Here is a 24,446-nt window from a genome sequence, read left to right as displayed (position 1 = left end):
TTGTTGGGACACGATTTTAAGTAAGAATTTTATTAAGTTTAAAATCAGTACGGCAGATGACGAATAAGCTCAAAGATGCTCAACATCATTAGTAACCAAGGAAATTCACACTGAAACCACAAGACACAATGGGGCGCCTGGGTGGCTCAGTCTTGCGTCTGCCTTAGGCTCAGGTCATGATCCCAGGGTCCTGGGATCAAGCCCCGCCTCAGGGTTCCTGCTCAGCAGGAAGCCTGCTTCTCCCTCTCCCACTCCCCCTACTTGTGCTCCCTCTCTCACTGTGTCTCCCTCTGTCAAATAAATAAAAAAAGTCTTTAAAACAAACAAACAAACAAAAGAAACCACAAGGCACCAACACACATCTTTTAGAATGGCTAAAAAAGACTGACCCATATCCAGTGTCGGTGAGGATGTGGAGACTAGAGCTCTCATAGGCTGCTGGTGGGAATGTAAGATGGTATAGCCACTTTGGAAGAAGGTTGGGCAAGTTCAAGTTACATATACACCTATCATATGCTCTAGCCACTCCACTCCTACACATCTGCCCAAGAGAAAAGGAAATATGTGTCCACATAAAGACCTGTACACAAACATTCACAGCAGCTTTATTTGGAACCACCAAAAACTGGAAATAACTGAAATGACTAACAACATGTGAATTAAATAAACTGTGGAGTACCCACATAATGGAATACTACCCTGAAGCAAAAGGGAAAGAACTATTGATGGTTGCAACAACATGGACCAATCTCAAAATAATTATGCCGAGTGAAAGAAGCCAAACAAAAAAGGATACATACTCTATGATTCCACTTATGTAAAATTCCAAAAAATGCAAACTAATCTACAGTAACAGAAAGCAATTCAGTGCCTACTTGGGGATGGGGGAAGCAGAGAGGAATGGGAGGGAGGGACAACCAAGGGGCATTGAGGACACTTTCAGAGGCAACGGATGTGTTCACTGTGTTAACTGGTTAAGGTCTCACAAAAGGATACATATGTGGAAATTTATACATTATACACTAAAGATGCGCCATTTATTATGTTAGAAATACCTCAATAAAGTGAGTAGAATAGATTTAAAATGGTAAAACATAAAACAGTGTAAGAATGTTTAAGAAAATTTAACAGCTTGGGGCGCCTGGGTGGCTCAGTCGTTAAGCGTCTGCCTTCGGCTCAGGTCATGATCCCAGGGTCCTGGGATCGAGCCCCGCGTCGGGCTCCCTGCTCCGCGGGAAGCCTGCTTCTCCCTCTCCCACTCCCCCTGCTTGTGTTCCCTCTCTCGCTGTCTCTCTCTCTCTCTGTCAAATAAATAAATAAAATCTTTAAAAAAAAAGAAAAGAAAATTTAACAGCTTAATTTATTAGATTTACAGGAATTATTTAAGCATTAGGGATGTCTGTTAAGCAGACAATTGGAAGTGTTAAAATAATTAAAGAAAGTTGAACGTAACTTACAAATTCAATTTAAAATTTTCAAATGAGTTAAGTTTGCAAATGGAATCAAGTATTAATCAAAAATTCCTGTCAAACTGATTTGTTAAAATTTTCTAGAATCATAAATAGAACAGAAAGATCTATAGGCTTTACTTAAAAGTGAAATTTAAAAGACTAGAGGCGCCTGGCTGGTTCAGTCGGTTAAGCATCTGACTCTTGATTTCTGCTCAGGTCTTGATGTCGGGGTTGTAAGATCAAGCCCCACGCCAGCTCATGCTGGGCATGGAGCCTGCTTAAAATTCTCTCTCTCCCTCTCCCTCTTCCCCTCTCCACCCTGTCCCTCTCTATAAATAAATGAATAAAAATAAAAATAAAAGACTAGCCTTTGGGGCACCTGGCTGGCTAGAAGAGGTCATGACAGTTGATTTCAGAGTTATGGGTTCGAGCCCCACACTGGGTGTGGAGATTAAATAAACTACAAAAAAAAATAAATAAATAAATAATAAAATAAATGACAAAAAGACTAGCCCCTAAAGGAAGAAATTGATTTTGGAGCTTGTGACTTTAACAAATTGAAAATCAATTTTTTTTCAACCAAAGTAACTTCCAAATTATCTTTGTGTTACACAAAAGCCCAGGGGGAGGGGAGGGGTGCCCCATCCCCACCCAGACATTCCAGTCACCTGAAACTCAGCAGGTCACTTAATCTCTCTGAACTTCAGTTTCCTCATCCATAAGAGAGAAATCCAGAATAAACAAAACATTTATTAATGATTTCATATTAATAAATTTCATGCTGATAAACAGCACATTAGTAAAAGCACTCAGAGAAGCATACAGTGATGTGCAAATACAACAGATTAGCAGCATGATACCACTCCCGGGTAACTGCAGCGGTTCCCAGACGCCTGGCTGACCAGTGACAGACATGCGAAAGGCACCACACAGATCCTCGGAGACTAAGCATGACTCAGCACAGATCACGGAATTTTCCTTAAGGCCTCAGCCAGGGATGGTTGTCTGTGAGGAGGGGAGCTGCCACATGTGGAGTCTGGCCCCATTCCACACACAGCTGGTGGAAATGTACTTAGAGCAGTCTTGGCTATCCGCCCCCCACCCCTTCTCTGGCCTGCCGGCAAATCAGATAAGGAGCTACGGGACAGCGGCGATGAGGGGGTGCTGGGATGACCTCAGTTACACCTTCTGGCATACTACTTAAAACAACAACAACACCCCGCATCCCGCTCCCTCCAGGATCACCAAGGTGACAGGAGAGGAGGGCAGGGCGGCCACCTTCCATGGCAGTCTTAGTTCCAGTAACCAAGGAAAACTCCAAGGATTCAGCAGGGATTTAGGGATGAAGCGCCTATAGATAAGCCTTAACAAATTAGATGACATGGTAAAAGGCAGCCCTTCTTGGCAACTCATTTTCCCTTGATACTGATGGATTTGGGGGAAGACATACAAGAGAAGAGGGTACTCTTAAAAAAGCAGAGGGAAGGTCAGAATCTTGGATTCTGCTAATCAGCCTTCTCTGGGCCCCAATTTCTCAGCTCCAAAAGATAGCTGGTTTGGAGTCTTCACCCAACTCTCCCACCTCTCCCCACAGGGATGCAAGTAAGAGCAGTAACATTCAACTCTATCAACCAAGAATAGGAAGATGAGAGCAAGCAGAGAGAACAGGGCAGTAGAACCCTTGTGGAGGGCAGAGTCCATCAAAAATCCATACCCATCTGCCTTTACTCCACCTGCTTTTCATTTGATGAGAATTTTTTTTTTTTTAAGTAGGCTCCACACCCAATGTGGGGCTTGGATTCACAACCCTGAGATCAGAGTTACAAGCTCTACCGACTGAGCCAGCCAGGTGCCCCACTCCACCTACTTTTCAAAGCAAACGCAATCCTAGAGTGGAAAATGGCCACTGCTGGTCCAAGACCTAGGACTAGAGAGGACTGTGGGAACATCTCAGAAAGCAGAACAACTCCTGGGTCATGATGGGTCACCTGAGAAAAATCCCTACACAATGGGTGGAATCCCAAGAAAAATCCCAACACAAAGGAATCTCCACTCTGAGCACAGAACATGAGCTCTGGGGAAGGCTGTCCCTGAGCCACAAAGCCCCCAGGGCACCTGGCTATAAAATGAGGATAGCCAAGTGGCCTGCCTCTGGATGTGGGGAAGAGCAACATTATCAGTGTCTGCAATACAGGGAGACGCTAGACAGAGAGCGAGGATGGTGCCGGGCAGGACGTTTGTGTTGGACTAGCAGAGGGAGATAGGACTGGGTCATTAGGTGGACTGCAGCCCAGAGGGCCTCAGCCATTAGGCTGAGGAGGTGCACCCAGATCGGTGCACTGGGGGAAACCTGTGTGAGAAGCAGCTGGTTATATGGGACAGTGCTGCCTGAGCACTATATGGGCAAAGAAGATCCAACTTCACCCCTTTACTCCCTTATCACTGGGACTCCCAAAGGTTGGGTGTCATTGTCTGGAAACACAGATCAAGTGTCTTTACAGCCAGCAGACAGAGCCACCTCCCATGTCCAGCTTCACACTTCTCCAAGTCCCCCACTGCCCAGCTGCCTGTTCTACCCATTGACTCAAGGGGTCTTCCCAGAGGCTGCCCAGCCCTAAACATACTTCTTGTGGTCCTGAGAAGCCCAGCCACCCTCCCCTTGACCAGCTTCCCAAGCCACACCCTGCCAGAAGTCAGGCCTCCTGCCAAGGTTGCTGGCTACCTACCGGGGCCAGCAGAGAGCCAGATATCACTTTCCTGTGTAAACCAAGAGAGATCAAGAACAGACAAGGACTGCTTATATTTTCTAAAACTCAGAGCTTGACCTTTCTTATTTATTGAACTTGATGATGGACATGCCAGGACTGCTAACACCTACACCTGCTCCTGAAGACGACCCATGCGCATCCCACCAACCTGGAATCAGGCACAGACTTACCCTCAGTGTTCTGTCAGCTCTCAGAAGGCAGCTGCTATCTAAAGTAAGAGAAAAAAGAAGTGTTATCCTCATTTCTCCAGGCATTCCCCAGAGAACCTAGGAGTGGCAAGAACATAAGATTTAGAACCCAGAGAACTGTTCCTTTGCTTCCATCTTAGGGACTTGGGACGGCGGCGGGGGTTGGGGGGTGGGGGGGAGCTGAGAGCACCCTGGCTCTTGTCCAACTGTCTGGGCCCCACCGCTTGCTGCTCAGCCACCCATTCCCATAACCACTCAAAGCCTGTTTCCTCATCTGTGAAATGGGAATAATAACAGCATCCAGCTCGGAGAGTTTCCAGTGAGGTAACACAGACAAAGCACGGGCACCAAGCCTGGTACAAAGGACGCTCTCAGACATTAGCTAACGTGCTCAGTAAGAAGCATGAAAGAAAAACCCTTTTCTGGCACCTACTACACAAGAACAAGAAGTTCTGGAAACTTTTATTGTTTTATCTTAAGTGTTTTCTCTTTCTACCCACCTCCATTCAGCCCCAGGCCCACTTTCTCGGCAGAGCTGTCTCTAATCCTTCAGGAGGTAGCTCCCCTTTGGATTCTCCGAGCCTGGTTCCTATTTCACTAAGCAACTTGACACTAATTAGGAACGGTCTTACATGAGACCTGAGAGCTGGTATGCTTCCTATTTCCTCAGATCTTTTCCTTTTTTTCTATTTAAAGGTTTTATTTATTTATTTGAGAGAGAGAGACACAGCAAGAGAGGGGACACCAAGCAGAGAGAGTGGGAGAGAGAGAAGCAGGCCTCCCTCTGAGCAGGGAGCCTGATGCGGAGCTCGATCCCAGGACCCTGGGATCATGACCTGAGCCGAAGGCAGACGCCTAACAAATCAGCCACCCAGGCAGCCCCCTCAGATCTTTTCCTACAGAGATAACACATACACACAGAAGAGCACACCCCTTGTTTAGGCCCATGGAAGCCCATCATTTTTTGGAGTTTTACAGACCACTTGGGGTTTTTTTGTTTTTAAAGATTTTATTTATTTGAGAGTGAGCACGAGCCGGGGGAGGAGCAGAGGGAGGAGCAACAGACTCCCCACTGAGCGTGGAGCCTGACAGGGGGCCAATCCCAGGACCCCGAGGTCATGACTGGAGCTGAAGTCAGACACTGAACCAGCTGAGCCACCCAGGCGCCCCTTGACCGCTTGTTTTTGAAAGGCCACACCTGTCAGTAAAGAGCAAAATGGAGACACAGGCCAGCAAGCCATCAAATGGACTGAATCCATGTTGTAAGAAGATCAGTTGCCTTGATAGATTATGTAAAGGCTAGAAATGAATGTTTGGGGCATTCAATTCAGTAAAATATTTAGCGAGCACATACCTCGCATGAGGCAGCCATGCCGGGAAGCAAAGGCTCTGTTCCCAAAAAGCCCAAGAGCAAGTTGTTGAGGGCTACTAACAGAGAATGAAAATGGGGTAATACATGAGAGGGAGCCAAGCAGGAACTCCGAGCCTGGCAGCCTGGGACAGACGTTAAATGAGGGCCTAAGAGTACCTCTGTTGTAGGACTGTTGTCATGACCAAGTAAGGTAATACGTGTGGCGGGATTAGCAAAGCCCCCTGCCACCTTACAGTTACAGTAAGAGCGCAGTAAAAGTTGACTTTTATTATTAATAACAATAAATCATTAGTTATCATTATTATTAAGAGAGAGAGCCCACATCCAACTGAACAGACTTGGCAAGACTTAATAATGCAGGAAAGCCTGAGTCTTGAAGAATAATTTCACTTTGATAGGACAAGATAAGAGGAAGTCCTGCGGAAAACAAGGTCACCAAGGAACAAGACGGGGGTGGGGGGTTGGGGGGAAAGACACTAAAAAGCAGGTCTGGGATGATGGCCAGCCATCTCAGACATGGGCTAAGGCAGAAGAGGGTACCTGTGGTGTCAAATGGAAGAAAAAGCCCAATAGATGGCCTCACATCTTTTCACTCAGTAGTTAAGAGGAAATGGTTCTTCTTTCCATCATTTCCCATGGTCCATTATGGTGCCCTACTCCTTTGGCAGTTCGACAACGTGTCCACAACTGAGAGTAGAAGCAGCAGCTAGGACAGAGACCAAGGGATGGTCAGTCAGGCCCAGGTGAGGTTTCAGAGTAAGCAGGCAAAATGGCACACTTCTGCAAAGGTCTCTAGTGAGAAACTAGCCCCCAAAAAGACATACTGTCTGGATATGAGGAGTCGGGGCCCATTCAGAAGAGGGTCAGTTGTTATTGGGAGGTAGTCAACGAGAAGGCCCACCTTACTCCTCAAGGAAAGTCTACTCAAGTGAGGCGTCCAGCTCATGCAGAAGAGTGCTAGTGACAGATCTGCACAGTTTGGGGCCTATCCAGGCCTTCCTCCCAGATTCACTGCCCTGTGACAGTCATCCATGCAGCTCCCAAACAGGTCTCCTTTCCTGGTTCCCCAACTTCTGCCCTTCCTTCCTCACTGGTTTCCAATTTGAGCCATTTCCAGTAATTCACCCGAAACATTTGCCAACAGCACTGACAGGTCACAGGGCAGAGGGACACAGAGAACCGCAACTTGGAATGACCTGGGTCTGAGGTCTACCCTGCCATGGTCCCAGGGCCTCTGTGAGCAATGTTAGGGGGACTGGCACCTGGCACAGTACCTGGGTTACTGGGTGCCAGAAGTGAAACAAGGAGAAAGCAAAGAGCAGGGCAAAAAAAGGGCAGGTGGCCTGTACTGGTACATGAAAGGCAGCAGGAGTCCAAGAGACTACAGCCACCAGGGCGAATCTCCCTGAAGGATGATCTTGGAAATGAGAACTGGCACAGAGAAGGTCCATCAGGCTGGAGCAGGCTTTGGGCGAGAGAACAGGAAAGAAGGCACAGAGGGGGCTTTGGGACAAATTGTGGAAACTGGCTGGCAACCGAATTCAATTCAACAAACAGATATTGAGCAACTATTGTGAACAAAGCCCCTTCCAGCAGGGCAGGGCAGCCACTAAGAAACACAGGATGCTTGCTCACAAGCTGCTCACTAGAACACAGACACAACCTGTAGCTCAGGCCTGCTGCTGGGCCCCTGGAGCCCAACCAAGCCCCATGGCACCTGTGGAACCCAATCCCACTTCTGACTTTTGTGCCCCTCTGTTACATCTCGTGCCCTCACCTTTGTTACATCTTCAAAGTGCCCGACCAAACTTGTACTCAACTGGGAAGTGCTACTTGCCCCACCTTCTCCTCCCACCTTCCTCAGCCTTTTGCTTTCAGGTTTTAGTTGCTTAAAACTCACCTCTCCTCCATAATAAAACCTGGACTGCTCAAATCCAATCACTGCTTCTTCACTGAAGGCTTTAATGGAACTGAAGGAGACTCACCACTCACCTCCTCCAAAAAGCCTGCCCTGGTCTCGCCCGCTTCTCCTTTCCCTGGCCTCAGTGTGCGGTCGGCCTGGATTTGTGGGCCTTTACTGAACTTCCTAGAGGCCTCCTAGAGGCCATACCTCACCCACACTGGGCTCTCCACAAACATCTGTGGCACGCTGACTCGCTGGTTAAGTTCCTTCTTCTTCTCTCCCCAGTCGGCCAGCAGTCCTAGGGCAAGGATTAACCTCACCTCCCAAGTCTTCTCTCAGTGCCCAGACTAAGGCTCCCAACATGGTAGGTGTGCAAAAGAATGCGATGGAGACAGAGTTAGGATGAGGACCGGGCAAACAGAAAAGCTGTCGCTGAGAGTAACTACAAACGCCGAGCACATCCACCCCCGCCCCCCCCCCCAAGGGTCTGCAGCTCAGGCAGGGCAAGGGTGTAATGGGCAACCAGGACCGCTGGCAGCAGAGAAGGCAAAGACTTCTTGGTAAAGAGGCTCTAACTGTGATCTGGCAAGCACCGGCATCACCGGGAGCCTCAGCTTTCTCAGCGGCAGAATGGGGACAATGAGCCCTGGCCTACTCTCTCGCTCACAAAATGAACATTTCGATTTTTAAGAGTTTCAAAGCTGCCGGGCACCTAGGGACTTGGCATCACCCCAGCAACTTGTGCGCTGAGGAAAGAGCTCGCCGGAGGCGAAACAACTCACTCAAAAGTACCCAAAACAAGTCCCGCTGGAAAGAACCTGCCGTGGCAGGTCCTCAAAGTCGGGGCTCCCGATTCCGCGGCCAGGAGGGCACTTCCAGAACCGCCCGCTGCTCCTCACCGCCCCGGGCCAGTGCACTTTGTAAACTGCTTCAAGCCCGAGAATAACGGGCTGCGTCCAGCCCCACCTCCTCCTCACAAAGCAGCCTCAGACGAATCACTGCTTCGCCCCCGAAACCAAGTGGAACCGAGAATGCCCGACGAGGTTATTACTACGAGAATCCCTACAGCCGGCGGAGGGCAGGCACTTGGAACACGGAAAACCCTCGCCGTGCACGCCGCGGCTTTCTTCAGGGCTGAACAACTTCCAGTACGCTGAGGAAAGCCTGGGCTTGCGCTTCTCACAGACTAGGGTTCGAACCCTCAGGGACCTCGCCCGAGGCATGTGGGGGTTCCGTGCCTCAGTTTCTCCATCTGCAAAATGGGCCCGAGGACAGGAATAAGGCCGCCGGCCGCCGCCAGGGACTCGGGGCAGACGAAGCCCGGCGGGGAGGCGGGCCGGGGTCCGGGTGAGGGGGCCCGGCCGGGAGCACGGTCCCGGGAGCGCGTGCGTGCGCGGGGAGGAGGGCGGGGGCGGGCCCGCGGCGGCCGCCCGGCCATCCCCGCGGGAGGGGGAGGGGAGGGGCGGCGCACGTCGCGTCGCGCACCGCCCGCCGCCGTCTCCCCCAGCCGTCACTCGTGGAGCCCGCACCGCCTTGGCGCGCACGACCCTTACATAAGCGTCCCCCGCGGCGGCGCTGGCGCACGCCCACCTGCTCCGACCCGCCGCGAGGAGAGGAAGGTGCGCAGCGCCGCCGGCACTCACCTCCTCCCCTCCGCCGCAAGTCGTCGCCACCGTCTCTACCGCCGCTACCTCCACTGACAGGGAACAGCTGCGGTCTCCGCGCAACCGAACTTGCTGCAGTCCTGGCTCCGCCTTACAGACTTATTATTGGCTCAGGTAGCCCATCCCCTCCTGTTATTGGGCAGTGACTCCCGTCACTCACCGCTCCCCCGCTCAGGGCTCCTCCCTACCCCCCGCCTACCCCTAACGTTTAAGCCTTGGCGCCCCACGTCAGCCCCGCCCCTCGCGTCCCCGGCGAGTCCCTGGATTGGTGAGAAGGCTGGGAGAGCCCGCCCCTGGCGCACCACCGCCTACTCCCTTGTCTTTAGAGCCCCACGTGGGCCGCACCGCCAGGGCCTCCACCCGCAATAGGCGGAAGTAACCGGGCTCCGACGCGCTGTGATTGGCTGTCGGCGGGGGTGGGGACGTGCGATTCATTCACCCGAGTAGCACGTGTCTCCCAAAGCCGCAAGCATAACAGATCGCACGGGGACTCAGAGATCCGGGCTGGACGCAAATGCACGGAGCCCACAGGAAAGAGGGCGGAGGAAAAGCGTTTGCGAAGGGCAGGAGGAAGGAGATGGCGGTTGTACCACACGGGTGTGTGTGATTGTGTCCCTTAGCTGTGGGGGTGGTGGTGATGGGCAGGACTACGTCTCTGTGACCTTGGACAAGCAACCTCATCGCTCTGAGCCTCAGTTTCTTAATCCACAAATTGAGGCCCCGCGGGACCTAGAAGGTTTAGAAGGCTTGATTAAACAGAAAGCTACATAAGCTGGGCTCTCTGCCAACCAGGGGATATGGGAGTGACCAAAACCAAGCAAAATCTCTGCTTTACAGTGAGAGAAAAGACAGACAATAAACAAAATATAGGGTACATCAGATGGTAATGAGAGCATGGAGGAAAAATAACCTGCTTCCAGACAGTGAGGAGGATCAAGGACTATGAGAACATCTTGTTAATTAGAAATTGCTTATTGAGGGGTGCCTGGGTTGCTCAGTTGTTAAGCATCTGCTTTTGGCTCAGGTCCTGATTGGGATCGAGCCCTGCATGGAGCTCCCTGCTCCGCGGGAAGCCAGGTCCTCCCTCTCCCACTCCCTCCCCCCCCCCCCCCCCCCCCCGCTTGTGTTCCCTCTCTCGCTGTGTCTCTCTGTCAAATAAATAAATAAAATCTTTTTTTTAAAAATTGCTTATTGAGCATGGAAAGATATTACAACTCCGTTCTCTGTTGTGTCTTTTACATTCTCTGTCTCTTGTTTTCTCTCCAACTTTTTGTCCTTCCTTCCACCTATCTGCCTGAACTTCACCATAGGTCAGTCCAACACAGTTATTTTAGTAGCAGAACAAGGATTGAAGTCCCAATTCTCCAGATCCACATAGTCATTCGAGTAACAATTCATTTGATTGTGCCCTACCTACTATGAGTCTAGTGCTCTGCCAGGACACAGTGGTGAAAAGACATACCCTGTGGCATCACATCATAGAGCTCACATTCTTTTTTTCTTTTTAAGATATTATTTATTTGTTTGACAGAGAGATTGCGAGAGCAGGAACACAAGCAGGGGGAGTGCGAGAAGGAGAAGCAGGCCTCCCACGGAGCAGGGAGACTGATGCTGGACTCCATCCCGGGACCCTGGGATCATGACCCGAGCCGAAGGCAGACGCTCATTGGCTGAGCCACCCAGGCACCCCTAGAGCTTACATTCTATTAGGTGTCTAGGTCCTAGGACTCTTTCTACGTCAGAACTTTATTTGTGCCAGAAAGAATTAAAGCTGTGTGACCTTGGCCAGGGCCCCTCCCTCTCTGGATTGAATTTCCTCTTAAAAGCAGTTGGACTTGGGGCTCCTGGGTGGCTCAGTCGGTTAAGTGTCTGCCTTTGGCTCAGGTCAGGATCCCACAGTCCTGGGATCGAGCCCCGCATCAGGCTCCCTGCTCCGTGGGGAGCCTGCTTCTCCCTCTCCCTTCGCCTGCAGCTTCCCCTGCTTGTGCTCTCTCTCTCTCTTTGTCAAACAAACAAATAAATAAGCGGTTGGACTTGATGGACACCGAGTCCCTATGACACTGTTGTCCCTATTACTTCTATAGCATGCCTACCTTGTGATTTCAACATTTCCCTCCTGTATCTTATATCCCTTGCTGTGTATGTGTAAAATGTGGGCCCCGGTGTCCCTCAGAAAGGCAAGGCCCTGCTCTAGGTCTGGCCATGCTGTAGGCGCTGTGACAGGTCAGCTCAATCCTGGCTGGTTCCCTGTGAACCTGTGGGTCTGGAGCAAAGAGTGGGTGGCTCCAGCCAGGTTCAGGTGATTCCCATGTCAACACGACCAGGTAGAGGTCTGAACAAAGAAACTATTGAGAACTAGAAACTGTGACCGAAAAAAAGTATGGATTTTGGACAGTTAGCTCAGGTATATAAATTATCTAGTTCAAGTTAGATTAGGAAACTAGACACCTCTCCATCCGGGCTGTGTCCTACCCCCAGGCTGAATTCCCCATGAGGACAAAGTTAAAAGTGGTATTCCGTCCCAGATAGAGAAAACCGCGAAGACAAAACCTGGGTGGAGAGCCTCATGTGACTTACAGAAAGCATCTCTCTGTGTGGGCTTCCGTACCGCTCTGATGGAATCTCCTTGGGACGGGGTGTTTGCTAGATTCCTGAGCGCTACTCCATGGCTCTTAACGCATATTGATCACCAACTCAGAGGTCTTAAAATGACCAGCAGAACACTACTTGGGTCCATATCTGGGCAATGAGATGTCTGCATTGCATTGCTAGTTTAAGAAGCTCTCCAAATGGTTTTAATGTGGGTCAGTGTTGAGACCCACTAAGAGACCAAAAGAAGTTACTCTCTTGGCTTCCGGATAATAAGAGCCCCGCCCCCGGGCTCTTTAAAAAACAAAACAGATGGGGCGCCTGGGCAGCTCAGTTGGTTAAGCGTCCAATTCTTGACTTTGTGATTGTGATTGTCCGTCTCCTTCTGCACCTCCCCCAGGCACATGCGCTCTCTCTCATCAATCAATCAATAAAATCTTTAGAAAAACAAAAAATTGCTTCTTCGTATCAATCACTTTCTGGAGAGTTCTTGGTTTATGTTTGTCTTCTGCACTCCCATCCCTTTTCTCACATTTGAATGTTACCACTACAAGAGTTGAGTGCACACAGTAGATGCTTAATAAATAGTCAGCAAACGAAGGAATGGGAGTCATCAGCCCACACTTAATGGTTAAAACCCTGGGAGGGAACAGGACCGCCCCTGAGGCCGAGTGGAGTCCACCAATAGAGAGGGGAGTTCAGAGGGCACCACATTTAAGGGGAAGGGGAGAATTAAAGAGGGGGAGGGCACGGGCTGGTGGGAGGAGCAGATTCTGAGGAGGGAGGCATCTAGGGTGCCCCAGACCAGGAAGGAGGAAGGGGTGGCATGAGCGACAATGAGGTACCGTCACTCTGCGGCCGTTTAGAAAAAGGAGCTGGGCGCCTGGGTGGCTCAGTTGGTTAAGCGACTGCCTTCGGCTCAGGTCATGATCCTGGAGTCCCGGGATCGAGTCCCGCATCGGGCTCCCTGCTCAACAGGGAGTCTGCTTCTCCCTCTGACCCTCCCCTCTCTCATGTTCTCATTCTCTCTCTCAAATAAATAAATAAAATCTTTAAAAAAAAAAAAAAAGAAAAAGAAAAAGGAGCTACTTGCCCCACACCCAAGCTGCTCCTAGACCAGAGGGGGAGATATACCTCAAAGTGTATGATTTCAAAACAGTGTGGTGCTGTGCTAGAGATAATGGCCAGAGTGCTATGGGAGTCCAAAGAGGGGGTCCCTTACCCCATGAGAGGGGTGTAGAGGGCTTCCTGGAGGGGGCAATGCCTATGCTGAAGTCGATAGATTGATTGATTGATTGATTGATAGGCAGGCAGAGATAAGTTGAGAGCTTATCAGGTAAATTTATTGGTAAAAGGAATCCCATACATGGCCTAAACAAAGGCAGGGAGGCATGATAGGTTGGAGGCATGGAGATTAGCCGGGACAGCCCCCCAGCAAGTTCAGGAAGCACTGCCTGAGAGGGAGCTGTGGGGAGGCCCGAGAGCAGTTAGGACTGAGGAGGATAAGCAGAAGCACCCAGGTGGATCCCTCAAACTGTAACAGCCACCATGAACCCACCTCCCTCTGTTGACAGCTCGGAAGCCTCGCTTTGCCCTGAGGACCTCACAAGGACAATCTAGATGCCCCAGATCCCCTGTCCTGGGAGACAAAAGAAGGTCACTTTTTTAAAAACAACCAAATTCTGGCAGCTGGAACCTCAGATAGTTTGGCTGCTGGTGAGACCTCAGGGTTAAATTCTTCATGATGGGAAGAGGAGGCAAGAAGAATGGACAAAACCTGTCCTTTGCACGGGCTGGAGTTTTGTCTTCTATTCTTCGAAGCAGCCCAGAACCCCTGGGGTGTGTGATGGGGGTGGAGGTGGTTCAAGATCTGTTCTCCTCCCAGCAGGTCCTCAAGGGTCCAGGCCGCCCCACTTATATATAAACGCCATTAACCCATGCGGTACCTTGTGACAATGAGGAAAAGATGCTCCTCTGGTGGCATCCTGGTGCTGAGGCCCTTCTTAGGGCAGCAGAGTCATGCCAGCATGTGACTGAGCTGGCAAAGCATGGGCTGGATTGCAGTCCCAGCTCCCCAAGAGTGTTTTGTGCAGTGTGGAAACAACAGCTGTATGAAGCTGTCCTGTACCCTTGCCATGGCCACGCAGATACTGTTTTGGGGTTGGGGAAAACTAAATCCCAACGCCTCCCCTACTACTGTCTCCAGGCTTATTAGTTAATGCCCTAAACCTCCTACCCCCAGGGACCCACTCTATCATTTTGGCCTCCTCCCACTCTAGTTGTTCAGTCCGCAGGGCCTGTGGAGCCCATGACATCATGGGATCTCTCCAAGATGGTCAGACCTTCCGCTTGCAAAGGTGGGCCTTAGTCTAGCAAATCCCAGCCCCCCAGCACTTCAGGCCCATACCAAGGCTGCTCACAGGTTGCTTACAGGCTGAGGCAGAGGAGGGTAAAATCCTCCCCCTCCCCCACCCCGAGCCACAGCTCCTGGAGTTCTCACACTGAGGCTCAGAGAAGGGAAATGACTTCCCTCTGGATCACACAGCTAGTCAGGGGCAGAGCCAGGACTGGACCTCCAGTCCCCTGACCCCCAGGCTGTGGTCTTTTTGCTCCAATGGTTGCCTTGGGGGAAAAGAGAAGGCAAGAATGTGCAGAATTCAGATTTCAAAGGAAGGGCTTTGATTTGAAATCTGAGTCCTAAAATCACAGTCCTCAGAGGCAGAAGGGCCTTGAGCAATTATGTTTCCAAGATTTCCCACAAGATATAGATCACCTGGGGCATGATTGTATAGACAGCTTCTCAGGCCCCTGTCGGGACCTATCCATGCAGGGGGTTTGTGATGGGGACCAGCAACTGGTGTTTTTTAACAAGGAAATTTTGGGACACTCCAGCTAGACCCACTCATTTTTTTTTTTAAGATTTTATTTATTTATTTGCCAGACAGACAGAGAGAGAGAGAGTGCACAGCAGGGGAGGCAGCAGGAAGAGGGAGAAGCAGGCTCTTTGCCCAGCAAGGAGCCCGATGTGGAACTCGATCCATCATGACCTGAGCTGAAGGCAGACACTTAACTGACTGAGCCACCCAGGCAGCCCTAGACCCATTCATTTTACAGATGAGGAAATAGGCTCACCCAGGAGAAGGGACAGGCTCACCATCAATAATCAGGTCCTGCATATTAGAAAAACTGCAAAAGCACCTATATTATGAGCTCCAGTACTACACGAATTGATCCCACTTGCTCGTATGTAACGTAGAAATAATCCTCCCCTACTTCCTTGGGACTCCATATAGGAAGCCCTAAGCACAACACCTGGCAGAGAATGGGTGCTCAGAACATGGGAGCTTTCATAATCAATAGCATTATTATAATTTATCATTCCCTTTGTTTGATTTCTCCAAGTGATAACATGGCCAAAGTCTGGCGTTGAACCTGATAGCCTGGCATTCTAGCCTCCTGTGGAGAAATGACAACCACAACCATGAACACATCTGGTACCATTATTCCGAAGTAGAACTAGTTCCCCCCAAATGTACTGTATTATAAGAGTTGCTCAGGCAAAGAGATGAATTATCAGTTGAAACATACACAGACAATTTTAAATTAAATATGTATATCTGCACAGCCCCTCGCCATACTTCTGGCGGGCAACATACTTTGAAGGAAAATTCTAGGGGCATTAACCATTTGGTTCATAGTTCCATAGGGTGTGTGAAGACCCAGGCCCGACCCACAAAGGGTGGTCACACATTTGCTAAGGCCTCTGTTTGTTGGCCTGACGCTGCAGTGATGAATTTAATACCCACTACTCACTGTGTGTCCTTGGCAAGTTGCTTCACCTCTCTGGGCTTCTGTTATTTCATCTGAAAAATGGGGCTAACTTCCAGAGTAGTGTGAGGATGAAATGCAAGCACAGAGGTAAGGTCCTGGAACAGAGGCCACATTCCATCTCCAACTCTAGGCCTCCCTAGAGATTGGGCTCCATCTGCCTTTCCAGATTCTTCTCCCACCCAGGGGTAACCCTGTGTGTTCCCAGGCTCCGGTCACCTGTAGGATCTCACCCCCGTCTCAACTGCACCAATCCTTCCTGCTCTTGAGGCCGAGCTCCAACACCACCTCCTCCTGGCAGCCCGCCCAGATTCTCCTTACCCCCAAACCAAATGTGGTCTCCCATTCTCTTTCCTCCACTCTCAGCACGTGGTGTCTGTTTTAAGGTGACTTCCTTTATGTATATGAGAATCCCTCCTTTTCTGGGGGCAGAGATTCTACCCTGTTCCCCTTGGCCTTACTCCTAGGTATCATCAAAAAAAAAAAACAAAAAACAAAAAAAGTTTTGCCCAAAGTGTGTAGATGTAGATCAATTTCATTGGCTCACTAATAAGAATATTTGGGTGGCCTGCCCCCATTTGCAGCCTCTCCGTATATCTAAGTCGCAGAAACCACTTTAGGAAAGAGATACTATGTGTTTCATTAATTTCACGACACACCATTCCCCCCCACGCCCATTTTAACCTCTCTGAAATGGACTGTATCTTCCAGCGAATGGGCAATGAGTCCTTTTTTTTTTTAAGATTTTATTTATTTATTTGAGAGAGAGAATGAGATAGAGAGAGCATGAGAGGGGGGAGGGTCGAGGGAGAAGCAGACTCCCCACTGAGCAGGGAGCCTGATGTGGGACTCGATCCCAGGACTCCAGGATCATGACCCGAGCCGAAGGCAGTCGCTTAACCAACTGAGCCACCCAGGTGCCCAATGAGTACTTTTTTATTTTTATTTTTTTAAATGTTTTACTTATTTATTCATGAGAGTCAGAGAGAGAGAGAGAGAGGCAGAGGCAGAGGGAGAAGCAGGCTCCCCGCCTAGCAGGGAGCCCGATGCGGGACTCGATCCCAGGACCCTGGGATCATGACCTGAGCTGAAGGCAGACGCTTAACCATCTGAGCCACCCAGGGGCCCCAATGAGTACTTTTTTAAAAAATATTTTATCTATTTATTTGAGAGAGAGAGAGCACAAATTGGCAGGGGGGGAGTGACCTGAGTCTAAGGCAGACACTTAACTGACTGAGCCACCCAGGCACCCCGAATATTCTTTCTTTCTTTTTTTTTTTTTTTTAAGATTTTTATTTATTTTATTTGACAGGGAGAAGCAGCAGAGGGAGAGGAGAAGCAGGCTCGCCCCTGAGCAGGAAGCCCAATGCGGGGCTTGATCCCAGGACCCTGGGACCATGACCTGAGCCGAAGGCAGACACTTAACCAACTGAGCCACCCAGGCATTCCTCAAGTATTCTTTCTTAATGATGTGTGAATTAATGCTACCTTTCCATCAACACCACCTTAGGTTTGATGAAATAAGGTATTTTTTCCACTTTGTAGCTGAGAAATTATAGGCACATGAGGGTAAGCCACTCATTCAAAGCACAGAGCTATCACATAGAAGTGCCAGGCTCTAAACTCAGGCAGCATGATGATTTAAAATACAAATCTGGGGCACCTGGGTGGCTCACTTGTTTAAGCATCTCTTGATTTCGGCTTGGATCATGATCTCAGGGCTTTGGGATGGAGTCCTCCGTGCTCAATGGCGAGTCTGCTTGGGGATTTCTCTCCCTCTGCCTCTCCCCCTGCTCATGCTTGCTTGGGCATGCGCACGCAAACACACACACACACTCTCTCTCTCTCTCTCTGTCTCTCTCAAGTAAATAAATAAATCTTTTTAAAATAATAAATAAGAAATTTTTAAAATAACAAGGGGTGTCTGGGTGGCTTAGTCGGTTAAGCGTCTGCCTTCAGCTCAGGTCATGATCCCAGGGTCCTGGGATCAAGCCCCACATCGGACCCCCTGCTTAGTGGGGAGTCTGCTTCACCCTCTCCCTCTGCACCGCCCCCTGCTTGTTCTCGTTCTCTCTCTCTCTCAAATAAATAAGTAAATAAAATCTTAAAAAATAATAATAATAATAAAATCCTGGTCTGTGGGTAAGTACCTCCATGATGACCCCCAAGGATCCCACCTCCTGGTGTTCAAGCCCTGTGGGGCTCTCTCCCTGGAGTGGGGACTAGACCTGGTGACTCCCCTAGAAGGAACAGAAAACGGCAAAAGCAATGGGAGGTCACTTCTGAGACTGAGTTCCCTGAAGACTCTGGCTTCTGCCTGCCCACCGTCTCTTGGCCCTCTCACTTGCTGGCTCCAACTGAAGCCAGGCGCCATGGTGTGAGCTGCCCTTGGGAGAGGCTCATGTGGCAACAGCCAACAACCAACAAGAAACTGAGGCTCTGAGGCCCTCAGGCCCTCCACCTGCAAGGAACTGAGTCCTACCAACAACCATCCGAGTGGCCTTAGAAGCAGATTGCCCCCAGCCAAAGCTTGAGATGGCTGCAGGCCCCTGATTGGAGCCTGTGAGGGACTTTGAACCAGAGGCCACGCTCGGCCAGGCCTGGATTCCTGCCCCACAGAAACTGTGAGGTGGTACATGAATGTTGCCTTAAGCCACTAAGTTTTGGGGTAATTTTTTTAGCCAGCAATAGACAATGAATAGTCTCCAATATTTAAGACAGAGTATTTACTATGTTGTGTTCTGGAAACACAGAGATGAAAAGCCTTCAAGAGACACCCAGTGTCGGGGGGCGTAGGGGAGGCATACATGTGTGATTGTGATGAAGGGTAATTGGAAGGCAGGCAGGCAGGGACTGGAAGGCAGGCAAGCAAGGACAAGGCCCCTCCCCCCCCAACCTCCACCCTAAGAGGAAACCACCCTTAAAAGGATTTTATACTGCCCTGGAAGGAGCCCTCCACCCTTTCCCATATGATAGATAGGTGACAAAAACCTGATTTGACGACCAGCGCAGGGAGTGTTCATCAGATGAAAACAGCCCGCCAACAAGCCCATAAAAACCCCTAGACTTAGAAACTCCGGGGGTGGGCGCCTGGGTGGCTCAGTTGGTTAAGCGACTGCCTTCGCCTCAGGTCATGATCCTGGAGTCCCGGCATCGAGTCCCGCATCGGGCTACCTGCTCAGCAAGGAGTCTGCTTCTCCCTCGACCCTCCCCCCTCTCATGCTCTCTCTCTCTCTATCTCATTCTCTCTCTCAAATAAATAAATAAAATCTTAAAAAAAAAAAAAAAAGAAACTCCGGGGGCAACCCCTTAGGGTCCCCTCCCTCCTTAGGAGCTTTGACTATCACTTTTGCTATCACTCAATAAATGGCTCGATAAAACTTGCTTTGATGCCCACCACTCTGTCTGGTCTACCTCTTCATTCTTCGAAGTGGCATGACCAAGAACCGCGGGCACCAATGGAGAAAAAACATCCCGCAACAATTGCTGTGTTTAAACTGTGTTTATGGGGGCGGGGGACTGGAGGGGGGCTGCCTCCCTCACCTGTGCAGAGGGGACAGGTGGACTTAAGGGGAGCTTATCACCGAGCACAGCAGCTTCAGAAGAGAACACACATCTCCTTGTCCTCGGTGGATTTGGGAGGTTGTAAGATTACACACTTGGCAGGAGGAAATCGGGCAGCTATACGCTTGACACAAGAGTCAGTGATTCACCACAGCACGTCCCAGAAGTCTGAGTCAGCAAACTCTTCCCAGACCAGGTTTCACTGAGAATGTGGGTTTGAGCCCACTGTGCGGGGGGGGGGGGGGGGGGGTTGCTGAGGCCCTCAGGCTCTGCTGCCTTTCAACCAGGACCAGGGTTGGCGTGTGGGTTGGACATTAGAGGTGTGGTCAGGGTTGGAGTGAAGAGGCCTGCCTGAAGGTCACAGTCCAACTTTGGGACAGGCTGGGGCAGAGCGTCAGGCCCTTCTTCTCCATGCTCCTCTGCACCCCGGCCCTGCCTTAGCTTCTCTGGCTGGGAGATGAGCCTGGAGGATATGACAAGACCCTTCACCCAGGGAAGGCCTAGCAACTCCGAGAGAGAGAGGAAAGAGAGCCAGGCCAGGCCTGGGGAGAGGTCAGGGATGAGCCGAGAGTTGCAGCCAGAATGTCCCTGACCCCAGACAGGGGTCACAGAGGAGGACGCCCGGCTCTGGGTCCTACCTCAGCCACCAATACCAGAGCAGGGGAATGGAGTGGTCCGCAGCATGGGTTCTGACCAAGGAGCGAGTCCCAGCTCCGCCACTTACTGGACATGCCCTCATGCCAAGTGCTTCAGCTCTGAGCCTCTGTTTCCCCATCTAGAAGATGGGGATGACAATGCCCACCTAATAGGACTAGCATGAGGTTGAAAGAGCTGCTGCTGGCCGTCTTGCTCTTCCACATACATGATTTCATTGGATTTTCACAGCGACCCATTTTGCGGCTGACAAGATTGAGCAAGAAGGGGAAGGGATTCGTCTCAGCTAATGAATAATGTCCAGTTGCAGTAAAATATCCAGAAACGTAAAATTTAGCCATGTAGCCATTTTTATGTGTAATTCAGTAGCGTTACATACATTCACAGTGTTGTTCAAGCAATCTCTGTAACGTTGTCACCTTGCAGGACTGAAGCGCTATGGCCGTTCCTCCCCGGCCCCTCACCCACCGTGTTACCTTCTGTCTCTGTGAGTCTGACTATTCTAGGCTGCAGCCATGCTGTTTCTTTCTTTTTTAATTTAACAAAGTTTTCTTTTTCAGGATGTATGGTTGGTGGGATCTGTGCGCGCATCCTCGCCAGCGGCAGGGGCATCTCCTCCCTTGGTGTTACTGGTGTAAATGACTCAAGCTCTGGGCTTTGAAACTAGTTTAATAAGTCCTTTACTAAGGAGATCCTGAAGAGTTGCCCTGGCCAGGGGACCTTGAATCTTCTCTCAGAGACAACAGCTAGGGTTCTACGCTTAGAGAACTTTTCTTTTTTTTTAAGATTTTATTTATTTGACAGAGAGGGTAAGAGAGCACAAGCAGGGGGAGTGGGAGAGGGAGAAGCAGGCTCCCCACTGAGCAGGGAACCCGATGTGGGGCTCAATCCCAGGACCCCAGGATCACGACCTGAGCCGAAGGCAGACGCCCAACCATCCGAGCCACCCAGGCGCCCCTACGCTTAGAGAACTTAAAAGAGTTTGTCATATGTAGCTTTGTTGCACAACACCAGGTAATTTTTTTATTTTTTATTTTTTTTAAAGATTTTATTTATTTATTTGAGAGAGAGAGAGAATGAGAGATAGAAAGCATGAGAGGGAAGAGGGTCAGAGGAAGAAGCAGACTCCCTGCTGAGCAGGAAGCCCGATATGGGACTCGATCCCAGGACTCCAGGATCATGACCTGAGGCGAAGGCAGTCGCTTAACCAACTGAGCCATCCAGGCGCCCATCCACCCACAAGACTAGGTCATTGAGCGTGCCTCGAACCATGCCTTTGGACCATTTCTTTTTGGCCTTGCCCCCAGATCTGCTCACTAGGTCTTTACCTTTCTTGACTGACTTTCCCGCATCTTTCTTCTTGTTGTCCTTGGGAGGCATCGTGAAGCTCAGAGATCAGCAGCCACACTTACAGCCTCACTAAGATGTCGGACAAAAAATGGAGCTGTCCTGTTTCTTAAAAGCCCATCTCTGTTTTGCTGTTGCGCCATCTGTTCTCGGTGTCAACAGAATGAATTTGGGCATCCCGGGCTGTAGGAGTTCAGGGGAGGCCAAGTGCTTCAGGGGTAGGGAGATCAGGGAAGGCTGCCTGGAAGAGGAGAAGGAGCAGGAGGAAGAGACCTGTACCCCTTGCCCTAGAAGGTAGAGAGAAGCAGTGGTGACGCTGACTCAGGGATGCTTGTCCCCTGTGGCCTGCCCTTTGGTTTATGATGGCCACCTCAGCAGTACCAACCTTTGCCCCCAAGTAAGTTCCCAACACATGAGGGGAGACTCCAGGCCATCTCAGAAGCCACTGGCTTGCCGAGGAGCTGTAGCAGTCCCGTGCTCGCAGCCTCAAGAACCATGGGGATAGGCCCACGCAGCCAGTCCTTGCGAGGACCACGGCCCACCTACAGCAAACTCCAGGAGCCCTGGGGGAAGCCTCTAGAGAGCCGACTGCACCGGGTGCTGAGCCTCAGACACGGGCATGAGGAGGCCAGGCCCTCAGTCGGAGGCCCAGAAAGGCTGGACCTGCCCGGTCAGGAGTGGCTGCCAGGGGGCCCGGAGGACACGGAGCAGCTGATCCAAGCCCAGCGAGGAGACGGCCAGCGGTGGCTGAAGCAGTATCAACAGGTTTGGCTGAAGGTTGATGGATGGAGGAGGAGGGTGTGGACTCCACAGAGAGGGGCCCATGGCTACAAAGGCTCAGAGGTAGAAACATATGGGGCCAAGGACCAAGAAGACAGCAGAGCTGTCTGGAGACGGGTCTGGAAAGAGAGGTATCCAGGTACCATATTTGCGGGGACCCAAAAGGCATTTGGGATTTACCCCACAGGCACTGGGGAGTCATGGAAAGCTTTAGAGCGGGCTGGTGATATGGCCAGAGCTGTTCTAAAATGATTCATCTGGCAATGTGTTGGATGGGTGGATTTCGCTGGAGGCAAGGAGATCAGCCAATAAAACTTCCCCAGCGTTATATCTTGTGTTCCTCTGCCCCAGGAAAGGGGGCATCCTGACCCCCTTGGTGGGAGCTGCTGGGTCCCGGCCGGCCGGGCCTCCTTATCCTAGGAGAAAAGGTGCTCCTGTCTCTGGGGTCTACCACCACCTCGTGGCAATAGCTGGAACAACACTGAAGCCCACCGCACAGTTGTCAGATCAGGACCCTGACCTCCCCTCTCCTTTGTCTTCCAGCAGGTGAGGAGAAGGTGGAAGAGCTTTGTCTCCAGCTTCCCTGGTGTGACTCTGAGCCGGCCGGCCTCCCCACAGCCCCCTGTGGGCACCACCAGCTAAGGATGTTGGAAGTGGTGTTGGCCCCTGCTGCACCCAGATGGGTTGGCCATGCCTGCTGACCTACCTCTTCGTGGCCCCCTGGACGCCCCTGCGTGGACTGCCCCTGCATTCCTTACATGGTGCGCTGAGGCCTCTGCCACCAGCTCACCCGAGGGTCCTGTGATTGCCCCTCGGCCCTGGCCCTCCACTCCAAGGCTGGCTCGCCACAAAGACCCTAAAAGGGCTAAGAAGAAGGGGGCTCAGTTCTGTTTCCTGGTGGATTCTGCCCTCTGGGCATGGGGGCACCCCTGGACAGTGACATGTGTGAGGGCCTTAGAAACCTGCCTAGAAGTAAGGGTATTGACAGCATGGGCCCCACACAAGACCAGTAATGAACTTCCAAGACAGAGCTCAGTGAAGCCAGACCCATGGCTGAGAGGCTCTTGCACATTGCCTGCCCACCACCCCCCTGCCATGCCCCACCTGCCAGCAGCTAGTGGTGGGCAAGGCTTGGGTCTCCCTCCCTGACAGCGAGCCCCCCAGGGGCAAGGACTGAGTCAGGGAGGTCGTCAGTACTGGAGCTCTGTGGCCGAAAGGCCCAGGCCTATATATGGTCACTTGTATCCTCACAGTGTCCCAGTGAAGGAAGCAGGCGAAGCCTTCCCTCCCTGTGTGACAGAGGTGGAAACTGAGGCCCAGAGCAAGGAAGGAATTATTGTCTTTGGCACCCCTGGCCCCACCCCCACCCAGCTCCCAACCTTGGGGCTGAACACGGGAATAAAGATTGCTGAGCTGAAGTAAACTATTTGCCTAGTGATTAACTTGCCTCAGGGGGGGAAGGCTTGGCTCAGAATTTGCCAGAATGGTGGAGCAGGGCCACCAGGGGCAGGTCCCCCATGGGTCCCCAGGAGGCTGGGTCTTTCCTGCCACTTCTCTCGACCTCACTCCCCAGAGGAATTGCCACCTCCCCCTGTGCTGACCTCCAGCCAGTTTTGGGGGACTTGCTTTACCTTTGTGCTCACTCTGAGACAGGGCTCACTCTGAGGCCCAGAAAGAGCAAGGGGCTCGTCCAAGGCCACACAGAAGGGAGGGTCTTACCCCAAAGAGCCTGAGCTCTTTAAGAGACACTGGTACTTCTTGTGGGGTCCCTGAGACTCTCTTGGCTCAAGCAGACCCAAGGTCAAAGGTGAGGGGGCAGCTGCAAGCATCCTAGTGCAAGGTCTGTCCTGGGATGGTGGGGAGACCTGAGGGTCCACCCAGACCCTGTTTCCACAGAGCCCAGAACCCTGACAGGGCCACTGAAGAACAAGAGGGTTCCTGGGGAAATCTTGCTCCGGACAGCCGCTGGAATCAGAGACTGGGGTGCCTGGCTTGGAAGCTGGACTCTGGGAGCTGACCAGAAGCTTCCAGCCCAACTAGTCACAAATTTCAGATGCCCGCTGCTCGGCCACCTTCTGCAGTAGCCCCTTGGGTGCCTCTGGGGAGCCCCAGGACTCTAGGAAGCGTAGTTTGAGTCCATAGCTCTGGCAAACCCTCTGGATGTCTAGAGGAGGAAACTGAGGCCCAGAATGGGGAGGTGTCCTCATCGTCCTCCAGGTCTCTGCCCTCAAGGCTCATCCCGGCGTCTGTGTCTGCAGGGACTTTCTAGCCCAACTCCTTGCTGTTCTCCTACTTGTCATGCTCTGTGACCAGTTTGTCCAGTTAGGAACTTTTGTCA

General features: G+C 51.2%; 2 protein-coding genes and 1 pseudogene across 5 annotated transcripts in view; 1 reads left to right on the top strand and 2 right to left on the bottom strand.

The window, feature by feature from the left end:
* The window catches only part of PC (pyruvate carboxylase), a 98,953-nt gene extending 89,555 nt beyond the window's left edge, over window positions 1-9,398 (bottom strand). The window contains exons 1-3 of one of the 3 annotated variants that reach the window (XM_028118098.2): window positions 9,326-9,369; window positions 6,320-6,485; window positions 4,390-4,427 (exon numbers count right to left, since the gene is read on the bottom strand). The gene's annotated coding sequence lies outside the window, so the exon portion shown is untranslated. Of the gene's footprint in view, window positions 1-4,389; window positions 4,428-6,319; window positions 6,486-9,272 lie in introns of all 3 variants that reach the window. The other 2 variants (XM_028118097.2, XM_028118100.2) reach the window with 2 other exon arrangements.
* An 11,139-nt stretch (window positions 9,399-20,537) lies between these two features.
* LOC114220252 (small ribosomal subunit protein eS25 pseudogene) lies at window positions 20,538-21,361 on the bottom strand (annotated as a pseudogene).
* Window positions 21,362-21,740: 379 nt separating this feature from the next.
* CUNH11orf86 (chromosome unknown C11orf86 homolog) lies at window positions 21,741-22,750 on the top strand. Of its 2 annotated transcripts, none has more exons than XM_028117898.2 (2): window positions 21,741-22,093; window positions 22,652-22,750. In XM_028117898.2, the coding sequence occupies exons 1-2, from the start codon at window positions 21,824-21,826 to the stop codon at window positions 22,748-22,750; spliced, it is 369 nt and encodes a 122-aa protein (XP_027973699.1). In that variant the 5' UTR covers window positions 21,741-21,823. The 2 variants fall into 2 exon arrangements, with proteins under 2 accessions (XP_027973699.1, XP_087874123.1); XM_088017997.1 differs by having other exon boundaries at window positions 21,824-22,093; window positions 22,655-22,750.
* Window positions 22,751-24,446: the final 1,696 nt, after the last annotated feature.

Source organism: Eumetopias jubatus, unplaced genomic scaffold (assembly GCF_037043125.1).
Source record: "Eumetopias jubatus isolate StellerSeaLion01/CBP00866 unplaced genomic scaffold, mEumJub1_p1.0 scaffold_13, whole genome shotgun sequence".
Lineage (NCBI taxonomy): Eukaryota > Metazoa > Chordata > Mammalia > Carnivora > Otariidae > Eumetopias > Eumetopias jubatus.
The sequence above is the reverse complement of the archived record's forward strand: the minus strand, read 5'-3'. Positions and strand labels throughout refer to the sequence as shown.

Bases quoted from the DNA above. Each gene is read 5' to 3' on its own strand.
- CUNH11orf86 (XM_028117898.2), top strand. From the start codon at position 21,824: ATGGGGATAGGCCCACGCAGCCAGTCCTTGCGAGGACCACGGCCCACC. The intron at 22,094-22,651 runs GTTTGGCTGAAG...TTTGTCTTCCAG, and splicing joins GGCTGAAGCAGTATCAACAG to CAGGTGAGGAGAAGGTGGAA.